General features: G+C 52.3%; 1 protein-coding gene and 1 long non-coding RNA gene across 6 annotated transcripts in view; both read right to left on the bottom strand.

Moving 5' to 3' along the window:
• Positions 1–12874, bottom strand: part of LOC310712949 — a 2318697-nt gene that overhangs the window by 190612 nt on the left and 2115211 nt on the right. The window lies entirely within an intron of this gene.
• LOC310712823 (transmembrane protein 87A-like) overlaps positions 6016–12874 on the bottom strand; it is a gene marked incomplete at its 5' end in the record, with an annotated part of 31276 nt that continues 24417 nt past the window's right edge. For 3 of the 5 annotated variants that reach the window (XM_083516220.1, XM_083516216.1, XM_083516217.1), the window contains 6 exons: positions 6016–7709; positions 8723–8753; positions 9371–9423; positions 10481–10542; positions 11193–11272; positions 12372–12475. In XM_083516220.1, coding sequence (XP_083372346.1) covers positions 7668–7709; positions 8723–8753; positions 9371–9423; positions 10481–10542; positions 11193–11272; positions 12372–12475 — 372 coding nt within the window. In that variant the 3' untranslated portion in view covers positions 6016–7667. The remainder of the gene's footprint in view (positions 7710–8722; positions 8754–9370; positions 9424–10480; positions 10543–11192; positions 11273–12371; positions 12476–12874) is intronic. The other 2 variants (XM_083516218.1, XM_083516219.1) reach the window with 1 other exon arrangement.

Here is a 12874-nt window from a genome sequence, read left to right as displayed (position 1 = left end):
CACCAGCAGCCAGGTCGCTGTGGAAATCGGTGGGGTGCCTGCGTGCCACTACCCCCTTCGTACAGGCCGCGAAGGAGAGAGCGGGCGGGCGGGCGGGGTCTGGGCACGTGGGGCCCGCCCGCGTGTCACGCGGGAACGTGTGAAGGGCGCCTTCCCGTGCGCGCCCTCCAGATGTTGCCACGGGGGGTGGGCGTCCGAGGCTGCTCCTCCGCCAGGCGCGGAGCAGAGAGAGCCTCGGGCCGGTGGCGGAGCCCGGTACGCGGCGAGGCTCCCCCCGGTACGTGCGGAGGGGAGAGGGAGGGGAAGGAGAAGAAAGCGGAGCTGGCTGCGCCCGTCTTTGTTCCCGTCGCCGCTGCAAGGCTGGCACGGATGCTCTGGGCATCAGTCAGGTAAGGGGGGTGCAGTGCGATCGCTGGGGGGTGGGAGGGGGGTGTAGATCCAGCTGGGGGGGTTGGGGAGATGAAGGTCACCGCTGGACGGGGGGGGGGTTCCCCATACAGCAGCAGGCAGGGCCAGGATGCTAAGAGCATCTTTGCGCACCTCTTGTGCGCGCACGGACGCAGCTGCCTTGCTGGGCTGCAAAGTCCTTGGGAAGCAAGGACTTCCATGGCATGGTTGGAGGCGGAGGAGTCAAGCGGGGGGGGAGGGACGACGCTTACTCGTGCCCCCACCCCGCCTTACAACCCCCAGAGGACGGGAGCTGCTCGGGGGTCGCTGCCTTCTGTCTCCCCACCGCCGCGCTCCGTGGGAGGAAGGTTGCAAACCGAGGTGCCCGATTCCCGCAGCCCTCCCCGCACACATCCAGCCCCCCATTCTCCGGCACTGCCTTAGGCATTCTTGGGCACTCTGGGGCTGATGGGACTTGTAGTTCCAAACAACTGGAGGTCTCCAGGTTGGTGAATCTGTTTTTAGTCTATTGTAGGAATCTTTCGGGCAAACCCAGGATCCTGAGATTAAGAGTCCCATAGTTTACCGACTGAGCTACTGGGCTTTTTGAAAGTCGCAAAAAATATATATAATTCTTCCTATTGATAATGTTATTGTTTTGAGGTTTTTTGTGTTTTACAATCAAGAGCTGTATACATTTTACGAAATGAAGCAAAAATATTTTTTTTAAATTCATCGGCTGAGCATGAGAATCTTAATCATGGATTCAAATCCTACGTTGGGCAAAGGATTCCTGCCTTGTCAGGGGTTGGACTAGATGACCATAGGGGTCCCTTCCTACTCTGCAATTCTATGATTTTATTAAATAAATAGGGCTGTGAAAAGGTAGACCAGGAGGAATTTGCCTGCTTGCTGGTGTTGGAAGTCACATTTTGGGGGCTTTTTTTTTGAGCTCAAAACCTTATATATAATTGTGGAGTTGGAAGGGACCCTGAGGGTCATCCAGACCAGCCCTCTGCAATGCAGGAATATGCAGTTGTCCCATACGGGGATCGAACCCGCGACTTTGGCGTTCTCAGCACCACGCTCTAACCAACTGAGCTACACATGCACCTTGTCTTCCAACAAAATATACCCGGAGGCAGCTTGTGTTAGCAAAGTGGCGAGGCAGAGATGACTCCCTGCACATGCTCAGAAGTGTGCTTGCTAGTTTCCAAGGGCTCGAATCAGGCTATCCTTGCTCCCGAATCCTTCAAGAATGAGCACAAATGCAAGGTCTCTTCCCCGCTCCCTCCCTCCCTCGCTCAATCTCCTGCTGAGCTCAGCCTTCCTCAATATGAGCAGAGCCGTAAGGGTCGCTGAGCAATGTTCTCCGGCTCGCTAGGAAAACAGCTGGGATTCTGGAGAGACGTTTTTGCAGAACATTTCAAGGCCACAAGCCCTGTGCCAGTGGAGGGAGCCGGCAAAAGGCCAGAAATAGACGCAGCTCCCAGCTTTGCAGAAGGAGGACGGAGTCCAGCCGTCAAGGCAAAACAAAATGTACGCAGGGGGAGTTTGGCCTGTTCGTCTCAAGCAGCAACACCAGTATTCCTAGCAGGGGGGTGGCTTCTGAAGAGAGGTGGAGGGGCACCTGGGCGTAAGAAATCGAGTGGCTTCAAAGACTGGTCTCATGGCCTGGTTGGATGCAGAGGGATGGTGGGAAGAACTGGCTGGGGAGCCCCCCCCCCAAGGGAAGGCGGTCCAGAGCCAGGGGGTGGGACAACAATGAGTGATCAGAGGGAGAAGAGGGAGCTGACTGGGAGGAGGAAGTGGTGTTGGGAGCGGGAGAGGCAACAGGGCTTAGTGAGCAGGAGGAGGCTGTGGCAGAGAGCAGTCTAGACTCAGAGGCTGGAGAGGAGAGGGGGCCAAGAGGCAGAGATGGGTCAGGCTGATGAAGAGTCACAGGGATCTCCCCCTCCTGCTGCAACAAGCTCCCCTCCCAGCTGGTCTCCCAGGACCAGAAGAGGCGCGAAAAGGGCAGAGGAGAGGTTGGCTGCACCCAGGCGCAGTCTCTGATTGCTTGGGGAAAGCCCTGGAGAGGAGGGAACTTAGATGGCTGTGGGGAGAGAGGGCAACTGATCCATGGGGCAAGACCTGTGGGGGATGAGTTGCTGCACTCATTAGGCCTGACACTTCTTTGCAGATCGCGCTTTGGCTAATAGAGAGTTAACGCCAACTTGCACAGTGTGATTTACTGCTGGCTCGTTCATGATCATTGGAGGAGGAGCATAGATGCTGAGCATCATCTGTGCATGCCGGAGGTTCCAGCAGGTTCAACATCTCCAGGCAGGATTAGAAACGGGCTCTTTCTGAAGAATCCAGGGACTGAAGCGAGAGCCTTCCCAAGTCTGTTTCTCTGCCCCAAAAGGGGGCTTTGTGGGGAACCCACTCAGGGTACGTGCAGCCGTCCCCCAGACCGATCACGTTCCTCAAAAACTGGCTGTATAAATTTCCTAATTATTTGCTCAGTGGACATGTTTATTTTGTGTGTGTCGTTCTGCAGGAAGCCTGGCAAAGGAATGCCCCCTTCGTGCTTCCAAGCCTTTTCTTCATCCACATGGGAAGCAGCAGAGCCTGTGGACACGCTGCAGAGGGTAATATAAACTTTGGCAGGGAAATACCTGATGGAGGAACACTGTCCTGCCACCCGTCCTGTCCCCCTCCCACCGCCCCCAAAAAACCTATTGGCAGCTGTTATTTGAAGAAGAAATATGTGAGTTTCGATACCTGCTCCAGCCTGGATTAAGAGCCATGAAGTTTTGAAGGAGGCTGACCACAGATGGAGGCAAGTGAGCCGAGAAACGCTGAGGGCTAGAAACACCACCAGCATCGTTGCTGTGTTTTTTTTTAAAAAAAGCCATCCCTGGAGCAAGGGACAAAAATAAACCGGAGCTCCCGGCAAGGAACAAAACATGCAGACCTCCTCAGAGAGGATAACAGAGGCCCAACTTACCTTATCTTATGATATCAACAAACTCCCTTCACAGGGAGGGGAAGCGTCAAGAAAAAGCCTGATTTCAAGGCCTTCTCCCGGGGCTGGGGGGACCACGAGCGAACCTGAGGCAGGAGAACAGTATCCCTCCGGAAGGGCTTTCTTCAAGCGGAGGTGCCCGTTCTGGCTGAAGAGGAAAGGGGCCGCCAATCCGCCTCAGGTGGCCCCCAAGAGCCGCCTCTGCATGGAGGCCACTCACGAGAGCCCCATCCAGGCCGTCCGGAAGCCGGCCACGCGGGAAGACGCCCGAGGGCCGGACTCTGACGAGGAATCTGTGCCAGGGAAAACAGGCACCTCTCTCCTCAGGAAACTCCTGTGCCTGAAGAAGACGCCCACCGGTCCACCAGCATCACCGGCCCAGAGGGCGAGAGTCCGGTGTGGGCCTGTGGCCGCTCTCAGCAGAACCGCCGACCCACACGGGGAGTCTCCTCTGAAGTGGAAGCCCAGGGCTAAGGCCCCGATCCCGGCAGAGCCCAGCTCCATCGCGGAGACGGCGGCGGCCGATCCGGTGGACAGGCTTGTTGGCTGGTGGGTGACGAAGCCATGGAGAGCTTTCAGGGCCATGCTGAGATCCAGAGCCAAGAAAAGGTCGGTTCTCCCAGAGAGCAAGAGAAGTCCCAAGGCGGTGGAAGAACGGGATATTCGCCTCCCTGCAGAGCCTGAAACCTCGCCCATCGCCAGGGTGGACGGATCCCCCCGTTTTTCACCCACGGAGGACAAAACTCTTGCATCCGACGTAGGTGAAACTCAAGAGGAGGATGAAGGCGAGCACCTGAGCGCCAGGTGTGGGCTGGAGATCCATGGGCGGGCAGAGGATGATATTTCGGACCCTGCGACTGAACGGGAAGTGGACGAGCTCTGCACTTTCTTGAGCGAGGGAAGGCGGCTTCGGGAAGAGAGTCGAGGCCTCAGGGGTGTTTTCGAGTGGAGGGGAACTTGCCACCTTCCTGGGGGGGACGGAGTAGAGGCGGAAGACATTGCAGACCAGGCCCCCGAGCTGGGAGACTACGGGTACTGGGCCGAGGCGTCGGACGGAGAGGAACAGGCTCTCGCTGATCTCGCCGAGAACCCAGGCGGGCAGGGCATGCTGATGGCGACGAGAGATCTGGGCTGGCTGAACAGCGAGTTGCTGGCAAGCCCAGTGGTTGGGCCAAAGGAAAAGCAGGGAAGGGAGGTTTCCGCCACAAGCAATCCCGAAAGCAGAGAGAATGGGCGTGTGGCGGGCACCAGCAGAGAGACCCAACACATCCGCCAGGAAGTGCTGCATCTTAGCAGCTGCTCGGTTCCTCCGCCAGCCTCGCCACCTGGCAGAAGCGATCCTCTGGAAGCAGACCCTTACGACGCTCCCAGGGCCCACATCGCGGAGGAAGAAAGAGCGCCATCTCCTGACTTCCCACAGACCCTGCTGACCCCGCTGGAGCCACCTCCCTCCTTTCCACCCAGAGGGCAAGGCCTTCAGGAGGAGCCACCCCCATTAAGGTCCTGCCAGGCTGTTGCAGAGGACGGAGGAAGGGAAGTCCGCCAAAGGAGAGGGAGCTCCGGGCGGAAGCTGCCATCGCCCACGGAGGAAACCGCGGCAGAGCCGGGAGAGGAGGACGACAAGCAGCGGCTCTACCTGGCCGCGGTGGAGATTGTGGGCGCCGCCATTGACGCCGCAGCAGAGCAGCTGGCAAAGGCGGCCGAGCGGGAGCAAGGGGAGCCAGGGTCCAGCAGAGAAGTTCCTTGAGGTCCCTGTTCCTGGGGAGAGCAGAGAACTTTGAAAGCAAGCTTCGCCAACCTGGCACTGGTGGGAGTTGAAGTCCAAGGCATTGGGGGGGCACCAGGTTGACAGAGCATGCTTTAAAGGCTTGGTTCAGGGGCCAGGCCTGCGCCTCAGTTCCCCTCCTGCCTTCACCAGCCTCCCCTCTTAATTCCTTAGTAACTTATGGCATCCCCCATTTTTATTTTCTAAAAGACCCTTTTATTCCGGAGCCTGTGGGCAAGAGGAACAGGAGCCAAGGACTGGTGAGGTTTGGCGTGTCAAAAATACAATTAAACCTGTTCCAATGAAGTTTCTGTCTGCTCGTTTGTACCTCGCCCTCTTTCAGGGCTGGTTTTAGGAACATAGGAAGCTTCTACTGAGTCAGACCATTGGTCCATCCAGCTCAACGCGGACTGCACTGGTTGGCAGCAGCTCTCCAGGGTTTCAGGAGGGGGGCCCCTATGTGGAGATGCTAAAGGGGATTGGACCTGCATGCAAAGCAGATGCTCTAACCACTGAGCAACGTTGCCCTCAACCAGAACTGGGTATATATTGTGGCTCTCATTTTTTTTGGGGGGGGGGAGTCCAGAATGTGGTACTGGACTCTCTGTTGAGCCCAGGGCCTCCTGTCCTCTCACCTGAGACTTTTCAAGTTTAGAGGCGCTGTGTGACAAAACCCTGGTGCCTTCTGCACTCAAAGCAGCTGCTCTCCCGGTGAACCTCTGCCCCTTCTCCCCAACCCACCGGGGAACGCAGCAAACACACACTCTAGGGAGTGAACTTTTTGTTCCTTTTTTTTTTAATAGGGCTGCATAAAAACACACACCGCTTTCCCTCCCCAAAGATGTATGTACAATTTCAAAAATAAATAAAAGGGTTTATTTGAGAAGAAATCCGACGTTCCCTCCCTGCGTATCCAGGTATCCTCGAAAGCATCATATCAGAAAGTCCGGCTGAAGTTTTGGGAACGTGAAAAAAGCTGTTCAGAAGAGCAAGCTTCCCAAGGGGATAAGTCTGTACACCGCTCCGGGTGGAATTCTATATTTTATTTTTAGAAAAAGCATCTTTTGAATGCGGAATCAAGGCAGGAAGCAACATATATATATATATCTCAAGTGGTCCAGGAAGGATTTCCCAGGGCAGCCTTCCCCAGCCAGGTGGCTGCAAAATGTTCTGGCCTACAACTCCCGTCAGCCTTTGCAATATACAGCTGTGCTGGCTGCAGCTGATGGGAGCTGTAGTCCTGAACATCTGGAGGGCATCAGATTGAGGGGAGGGAGAAGGCTGGCCTAGGAATAAAGGGGGGGGGAGGACGGGAGTGGCTGCGATCCTTCTTACGACCCAACATGGAAGGAAAGGGTGCTTGCTGCCTGCTACTGCCCAAAGGACACTGAAAAGTGCTTTTGAGGCTGCCGTTGTTGAGACAAGAACCACACTGTGGTCTCAAGCAAGCTGGGCTCTCTGCGCTCCCCATATAGCTTCCCCTTCATCCTCAGTTTCCCTTATGCCCCCAAAATAAACCAATCGGGGGCTTTTTTTGCATACAGTTTCCTGCGGCTCAACACAGCTAGCTGCTGCGGGAAACTTGATTCCAGAGATCAACAAACCTGCCCGTCCTATAGATCTGCCCGCCCTATAGATCTGCCCCAATGCTCTCCTTGGCCATAAAAGTCAGCCTTTTCAACCTGCGCCCCCTTTTTGTTGCGGAGTCGGGCCTGCCCCCTGCCTGAGTCTCCTCCGCAAAAAACCAGCCGCTGTCCCCCTAAGGCAGGCACCCCCAACCTTCGCCCTCCAGCTGTTTTGGACTACATTTCCCATCCTCCCTGACCACTGGTCCTGTTAGCGAGGGATCATGGGAGTTGTAGTCCCAAACATCTGGAGGGCCAAGTTTGGGGTGCCTGTTCTAGGGATTCCTCCAAAAAGAGAGGACTGCCCGTTTTATGCCTCCCCTTAGGCAGAGCGCTTCCATGCTTTGGGTTCGCCACCCTCCCTACGCCAGAATTTTGCACCCCGTCCCCACAAGCGACTCGGGTCCCAAGCCAGCGTCAAGAGACCCGACTGTACAAGTACCCCGAGGCCAATGGCAAAGGACACAAAATGGCGCTGCAAAGGGTCCTCATCAGAGAAGGCCTGCTCCAAAACAGGGTTCGGGAAAGAAGTCGACAAGAAAGCAACACCGGTCCGACTGTCCCGCAATCCCCCTCCTCTCCAGCGGGGGGCGCTGGCGATCTCGGCTGCACGCCTGCCCCCCAACTGGTGGGGTCAGGCGTAAGGTCCTCGCCTGGCCAAAAAACAAACAAACCCCAAAAAGCCTCGGAGCTCCATAGTTAGAGAAACACCAAAAAGTAATAAAATAATATTTTGACCATATACAAATATATATATGTATATATATTATATATGTGCATGTGTAAAAAGGAAAAAAGGGAAGACCATCGGCGACTCTTCGTCCGTTCCGAAATCCACCAGGAAAAGAGTGCAGCTGAGCGGCTCGGCCGGATCCAGACTTCATTCCATTTTGGACATTTCAAATTTCGTGGTCACTATTTCCTGTTTTTTGAGGGGGGGGGGTGGAGAGAGGGAGGACAAGGGAAAACCCACTTTTTACACAAGCTTTAATACAGTATGTTTCAGATAAGAACAGGAGCTCCTTTGCAGTTCTATCGTGATGGTTGTAAAAAGTTCTAACTGCTGTGACCTCACAGAAGCTTGGCCAATGGTTCTCACAGGCGGGCCTGGCAAATGATTCGTAATAGGGAGGGATTGGGAAAACCATGTAACTTGAATTTTGTGGGCGTATTTGTTCATTAAAACCAGCTGCTGCCCAGGAGCAAATTAGAGGAACAGTCTGGGAGATGCTAGGTGGGAAAAAGGGTATTGACACATAGGCCTTACGTTGTTTTATGATTAAGTAGATAAAGGGTATTCAGTGGACATACCGTCTTTTTCGCCCTATAAGACACACTTTTTTTTTTTTTTTAGAAAGAGGGAAGGGGGTTTGAAACGAAGCCTTTGCCAACCGGGGAGAGAGATAATGGAGGCTAGTGATAAAGGGGGCTGCCTGGGAGGGGGGAGGTAAAAGCCCATGGATCCTCAGGATTTTTGCATTGGGTCACCCCAAATTCACCATCAGATCACATAGCATGTCTGTGGCCACAGCATGCACCCAAAAAATTATGCAGCCACTGTTTTGTGGGGATGCAATGGTGCAAAAACGTGGTTACAAAGCACGGATCCACATGGATCCTCAGGATTTTTGCACTGGGCTACCCCAAACTCACCGTCAAATCACCGGTCTGTGGCCACAGCATGCACCACAAAAATCATACACCCACTGTTTCGTTCATAATATTTTTTTTCTTGTTTTACTCCACTAAAAACTAGGTGCGTCTTATGGTCAAGTGCATCTTATGGGGTGAAAAATGCGGTGGTTTATCCAGTTCTGGGTTGCAGTCTCAATGGCTTGGCCAGGAACGCCGACACAGTGTGCCTATCGCATGAAACATAGCAAGGGCCCCGCTCAATCAGGCCAAAACGCACAAATTAAACTGAACTTGGCTTACCTCATCAGAATCTAACAAAGGAGGGAGCACGCTGGAAGAGGGAAAAGGAGGATTATTAATGTGGAATTTTGTAATATTGCTAGACAGGGGCTGCAGGTGTCAACTGATAAAATCAGAGCAATTAAAACTGAGGTCTTTCACTGGAGAGTCAAACTCGGGAGCGGATTAAATCAGCTTGGGCCTGTCTAGAATCACAGAGTTGTAGAGTTGGAAGGGAACTCCAAAGGATATCTAGTCCAACCCCCGGCAATGAGGGAATCACTGATGAGGAATCAGTCACAAACGGCCACCCAGCTGCTGTCTAATGAGGCTTCTGAGTTGCTGTGGCAAAAAAGGGACTAATAAATTTTAATAATAATAATTAATAATTGTGAACACTCCCTTTACTGCAGAATAATAATAATAATAATAATAATAATAATATTGTGAATGCCCCCCCAAAATGCATTTTGTGCAAACGTTCTGCAAAGATAGCACTTTGAGGATTCTGCAGTAGAATCCTCAAAGTGCTATCTTTGCAGAACGTTTGCACAAACTGCATTTCCAAACCACTGACTTGCTTATTTGATTAAATGCTAGACAGCTGAACAATAAATCAATTGACAGCCCACAAACAAGCATTTGAGGGGGTGGAAGCCAACAACTTACACGTCAGCCATGGAAGACGGGATGTTTTCTTCAACCCATTTCAAGTCTTCATCCTGAGAAAGGGGAACGAAGGAAGATTTGTGGATGAGCAGCAAGGCTTCGGAACCGGAGAACGCAGGTTGTTCTACTTGGACTGGGCTCCAAACGTGCGCCAAAAGCCAGCAGAGCGCGGGATGCCATCCCCAAAAAGATGGCAAAGGACGGAAATCGGTGTGTTTTTATTTGTAAGAAATACAGTGCTACCTTGGTACTCAAATGCCTTGGTTCTCAAACACCGAAAACCAGGAATTAAGTGTTCTGGTTTTCAAACGTTTTTCGGAAGCCGAACATCCGATGCTGCTGTCGGCTATTGTTTTCGGGGTGCCTGCACCAATCAGAAGCTGCTCCTTAGTTTTCGAACATTTCAGAAGTCAAATGGACTTCCGGAATGGATTAAGTTCAAGAACCAAGGTCCCCCTGTATTTGGCGCTTTTAGTTTTGCTATTTATTTTGTGTTTTTTGTTTTTGAGGCTTTTTCGCTTCATTTGTTTTTGTGACTGTGTGGAACCCAGTTCAGCTACTGACTGATTGACTGTGTGACTGCGGAAATGGATAAAAGTCCCCCATCCAAACAATAACTATCATCAGAGCAAGTAAGAAAAAAATAATTTAATTTTCATCGTATTGTCTTATTTATTTTATAACACAGTACTTCTATTATTGCTTTCATTTTATGGATCAATAGTCCCATTAGATAGTCAAATTCATGTTACATTGCTGCTTTAGGGGTTGTTTTTAAAAGTCTGGAACGGATTAATCCGTTTTGCATGACTTTCTATGGTAAAGCATGCCTTGGTTTTGGAACGGACTTCCGGAACGGATTAAGTTTGAGAACCAAGGTACCACTGTATAAGATTACTGGGTACCAGAAGAGGCAGCCAGCTGCCTTATGATCCAGAACTGACAAAAGAGAAAGGAAAAGGAGGAGGCGAGGCCAAACCATGGTTTAGGGTGAACTGGGGTTTCGTGTTCCCGGCTAACCATGGTTTGGCTGAGTGCGACTTGCAAACCAGGCCACTGGGAGAGGTGCCTGGACTGCAGCTTGCGGAGAACAGGGTGCAGGATCCTTACCACTCTGCTGCCCTTGAGGATCCCATTGGCTTCCGGCTTCGAACTTCTCATCTTCATCCCTTCTGAAAAACAGGGTGGGGTCGAGAAGAAGGACACCTCTTACAAACGCGGAAGGGGGATTATGGGGGTACTTAGAACAGGGCCTGATCCGCAGATCCAAGTGGGGAAAGGCAAACTGGTCCCAGGTAGTTATGGCTTTACATACCGATAGTATTTTATGCAATTTCAACAAAAAAAGTATTTTATTTTAATGTATTTCGAATAAAATTTTTCTTGATTTACAAAAGTATGTGTAATGTCCCTCTCTCGTATTTTTACCATGTAACATTTTTACAAATCAGTTTAATTACAACAAATTATGAACCTTATGCCTGTGAGTCTAGCTTTGCGACTTGAGATATGCACCACGCCTGTTTGTTTTACGGGAAATACGTTTGCTTATTTCTTTTTTTGGCTACGCTTGGTTAAGCAATATATTTTGATTTGATGAGATTCATGCAAACGCATGCAAATTTGCATCACTTGAGAAGGCTGTGTGTTTTCGGTTTTTCCCACAGGGAACCTTTACGTCTTACATTGCGCCTCTCCGGGTAACAACTGACAGCCAGCAGCCTGGAGAGATGCTCCACCTTCACCTCCCTGAGCCCCCCAACCCCAGGCCTGCCCCACAGAACGCAGCAAGGCCCCCCCCCCCCCGGTGCTGAGCGCTTACCAAAGGCCTCGTTGACCATGGGCTCCTCGTCCTCGTCCTCCGGCTCACTGCCTTCGTCCACCAAGGGCATGAAGGCGTACCTGGAGTCACAGAGTTGCAGAGTTAGAAGGGACCCGGGTGTGTGTGTGTCATCTAGCCCACCCCCCTGCAATGCCTGGGGAGAGCGGCCGAGACGTCAAGCCGCAGTTCTCAGCCTCCTTGCTTCTCCTCCAAGAAGCACCATCCGTTGCCTCCTCATCCCTCCCCTCGCAACAATCTTATCAGGTGGGCCAAGCCGGGAGTGTGTGAATGCTTCTAAGCGGAATAATAATAATAATAATAATAATAATATTTATACCCCGCTCATCTGGCTGGGTTTCCCCAGCCACTCTGGGTGGCTTCCAACAAAGCACTAAAATACAATAACCTATTAAACATTAAAAGCTTCCCTAAACAGGGCTGCCTTCAGATGTCTGCTAAAAGTCTGGTAGTTGTTGTTCTCTTTGACGTCTGATGGGAGGGCGTTCCACAGGGTGGTGCCACCACCGAGAAGGCCCTCTGCCTGGTTCCCTGTAACTTGGCTTCTTGCAGGGAGGGAACCACCAGAAGACCCTCGGATCTAGACCTCAGTGTCTGGGCTGGACGATGGGGGTGGAGACGCTCCTTCAGGTATACTGGGCCTTTGAGGCCATTTAGGGCTTTCAAGTTCAGCACCAACACTTTGAATTGTGCTCGGAAACGTACTGGGAGTCAATGTAGGTCTTTCAAGACCGGTGTTATGTGGTCTCGGCAGCCGCTTCCAGTTCCCAGTCTAGCTGCCACATTCTGGATTAGTTGTAGTTTCCAAGTCACCTTCAAAGGGAGCCCCACGTAGAGCGCATGGCAGTAGTCAAAGTGGGAGATAACCAGAGCATGCACCACTCTGGCCAGACAGTCCACGGGCAGGGTCTCATCCTGCGTATCAGGTGGAGCTGGTAGACAGCTGCCCTGGACACAGAATGGACCTGCGCCTCCATGGACAGCTGTGAGTCCAAAATGACTCCCAGGCTGCGCACCTGGTCCTTCAGGGGCACAGTTACCCCATTCAGGACCAGGGAGTCCCCCACACCCACCCGCCTCCTGTCCCCCAGAAACAGTCCTTCTGTCTTGTCAGGATTCAGGTGGTGCTTCAGAGCATCGCCTGCCCAGAGGTTGCTGTACCTTTGGTTATTGGCTGAGGGTCTCCAGAGGAACATGATCACCAGAAGGATGATAGAGAAGAGGAATCTCCAGAAAGCATCGTCGATCCACAACTCCCTCCAGTCCTGATGAGCAGCAAGGAAGAAATTAATCTCATCCTGAGTCAAACTTGGCCTACTCTCCTCCCAAACCCCAGACCCAGCCTTGCACTTTTGGCACATCTGGAGAGAACTCAAGGACACTTCATGTTCAAGATGTGTTCCTTGCCAGGTAAGGACACAAATGAGCCTTTTTTTAAAAAAGACAAAAGGTGCACCAATAGGATTTCTTTGACCCGGGGCGAAGCGATGATAGCGACAATAATAATGATCGCCCCGCCTTTTTTCCTAGACTGGGACTTGAGGCAGCTTGCACAGGTAAAATACAAAGAGCTGTAAACATATATATCATGGGTAGGCAGACTAAGGCCCGGGGGCCGGATGTGGCCCAATTGCCTTCTAAATCCGGCCCCCGGATGGTCCAGG

The sequence above is a fragment of the Podarcis liolepis genome (assembly GCF_965112155.1).
Source record: "Podarcis liolepis genome assembly, chromosome: 7".
Taxonomy (NCBI): Eukaryota; Metazoa; Chordata; class Lepidosauria; order Squamata; family Lacertidae; genus Podarcis; species Podarcis liolepis.
The sequence above is the reverse complement of the archived record's forward strand: the minus strand, read 5'-3'. Positions and strand labels throughout refer to the sequence as shown.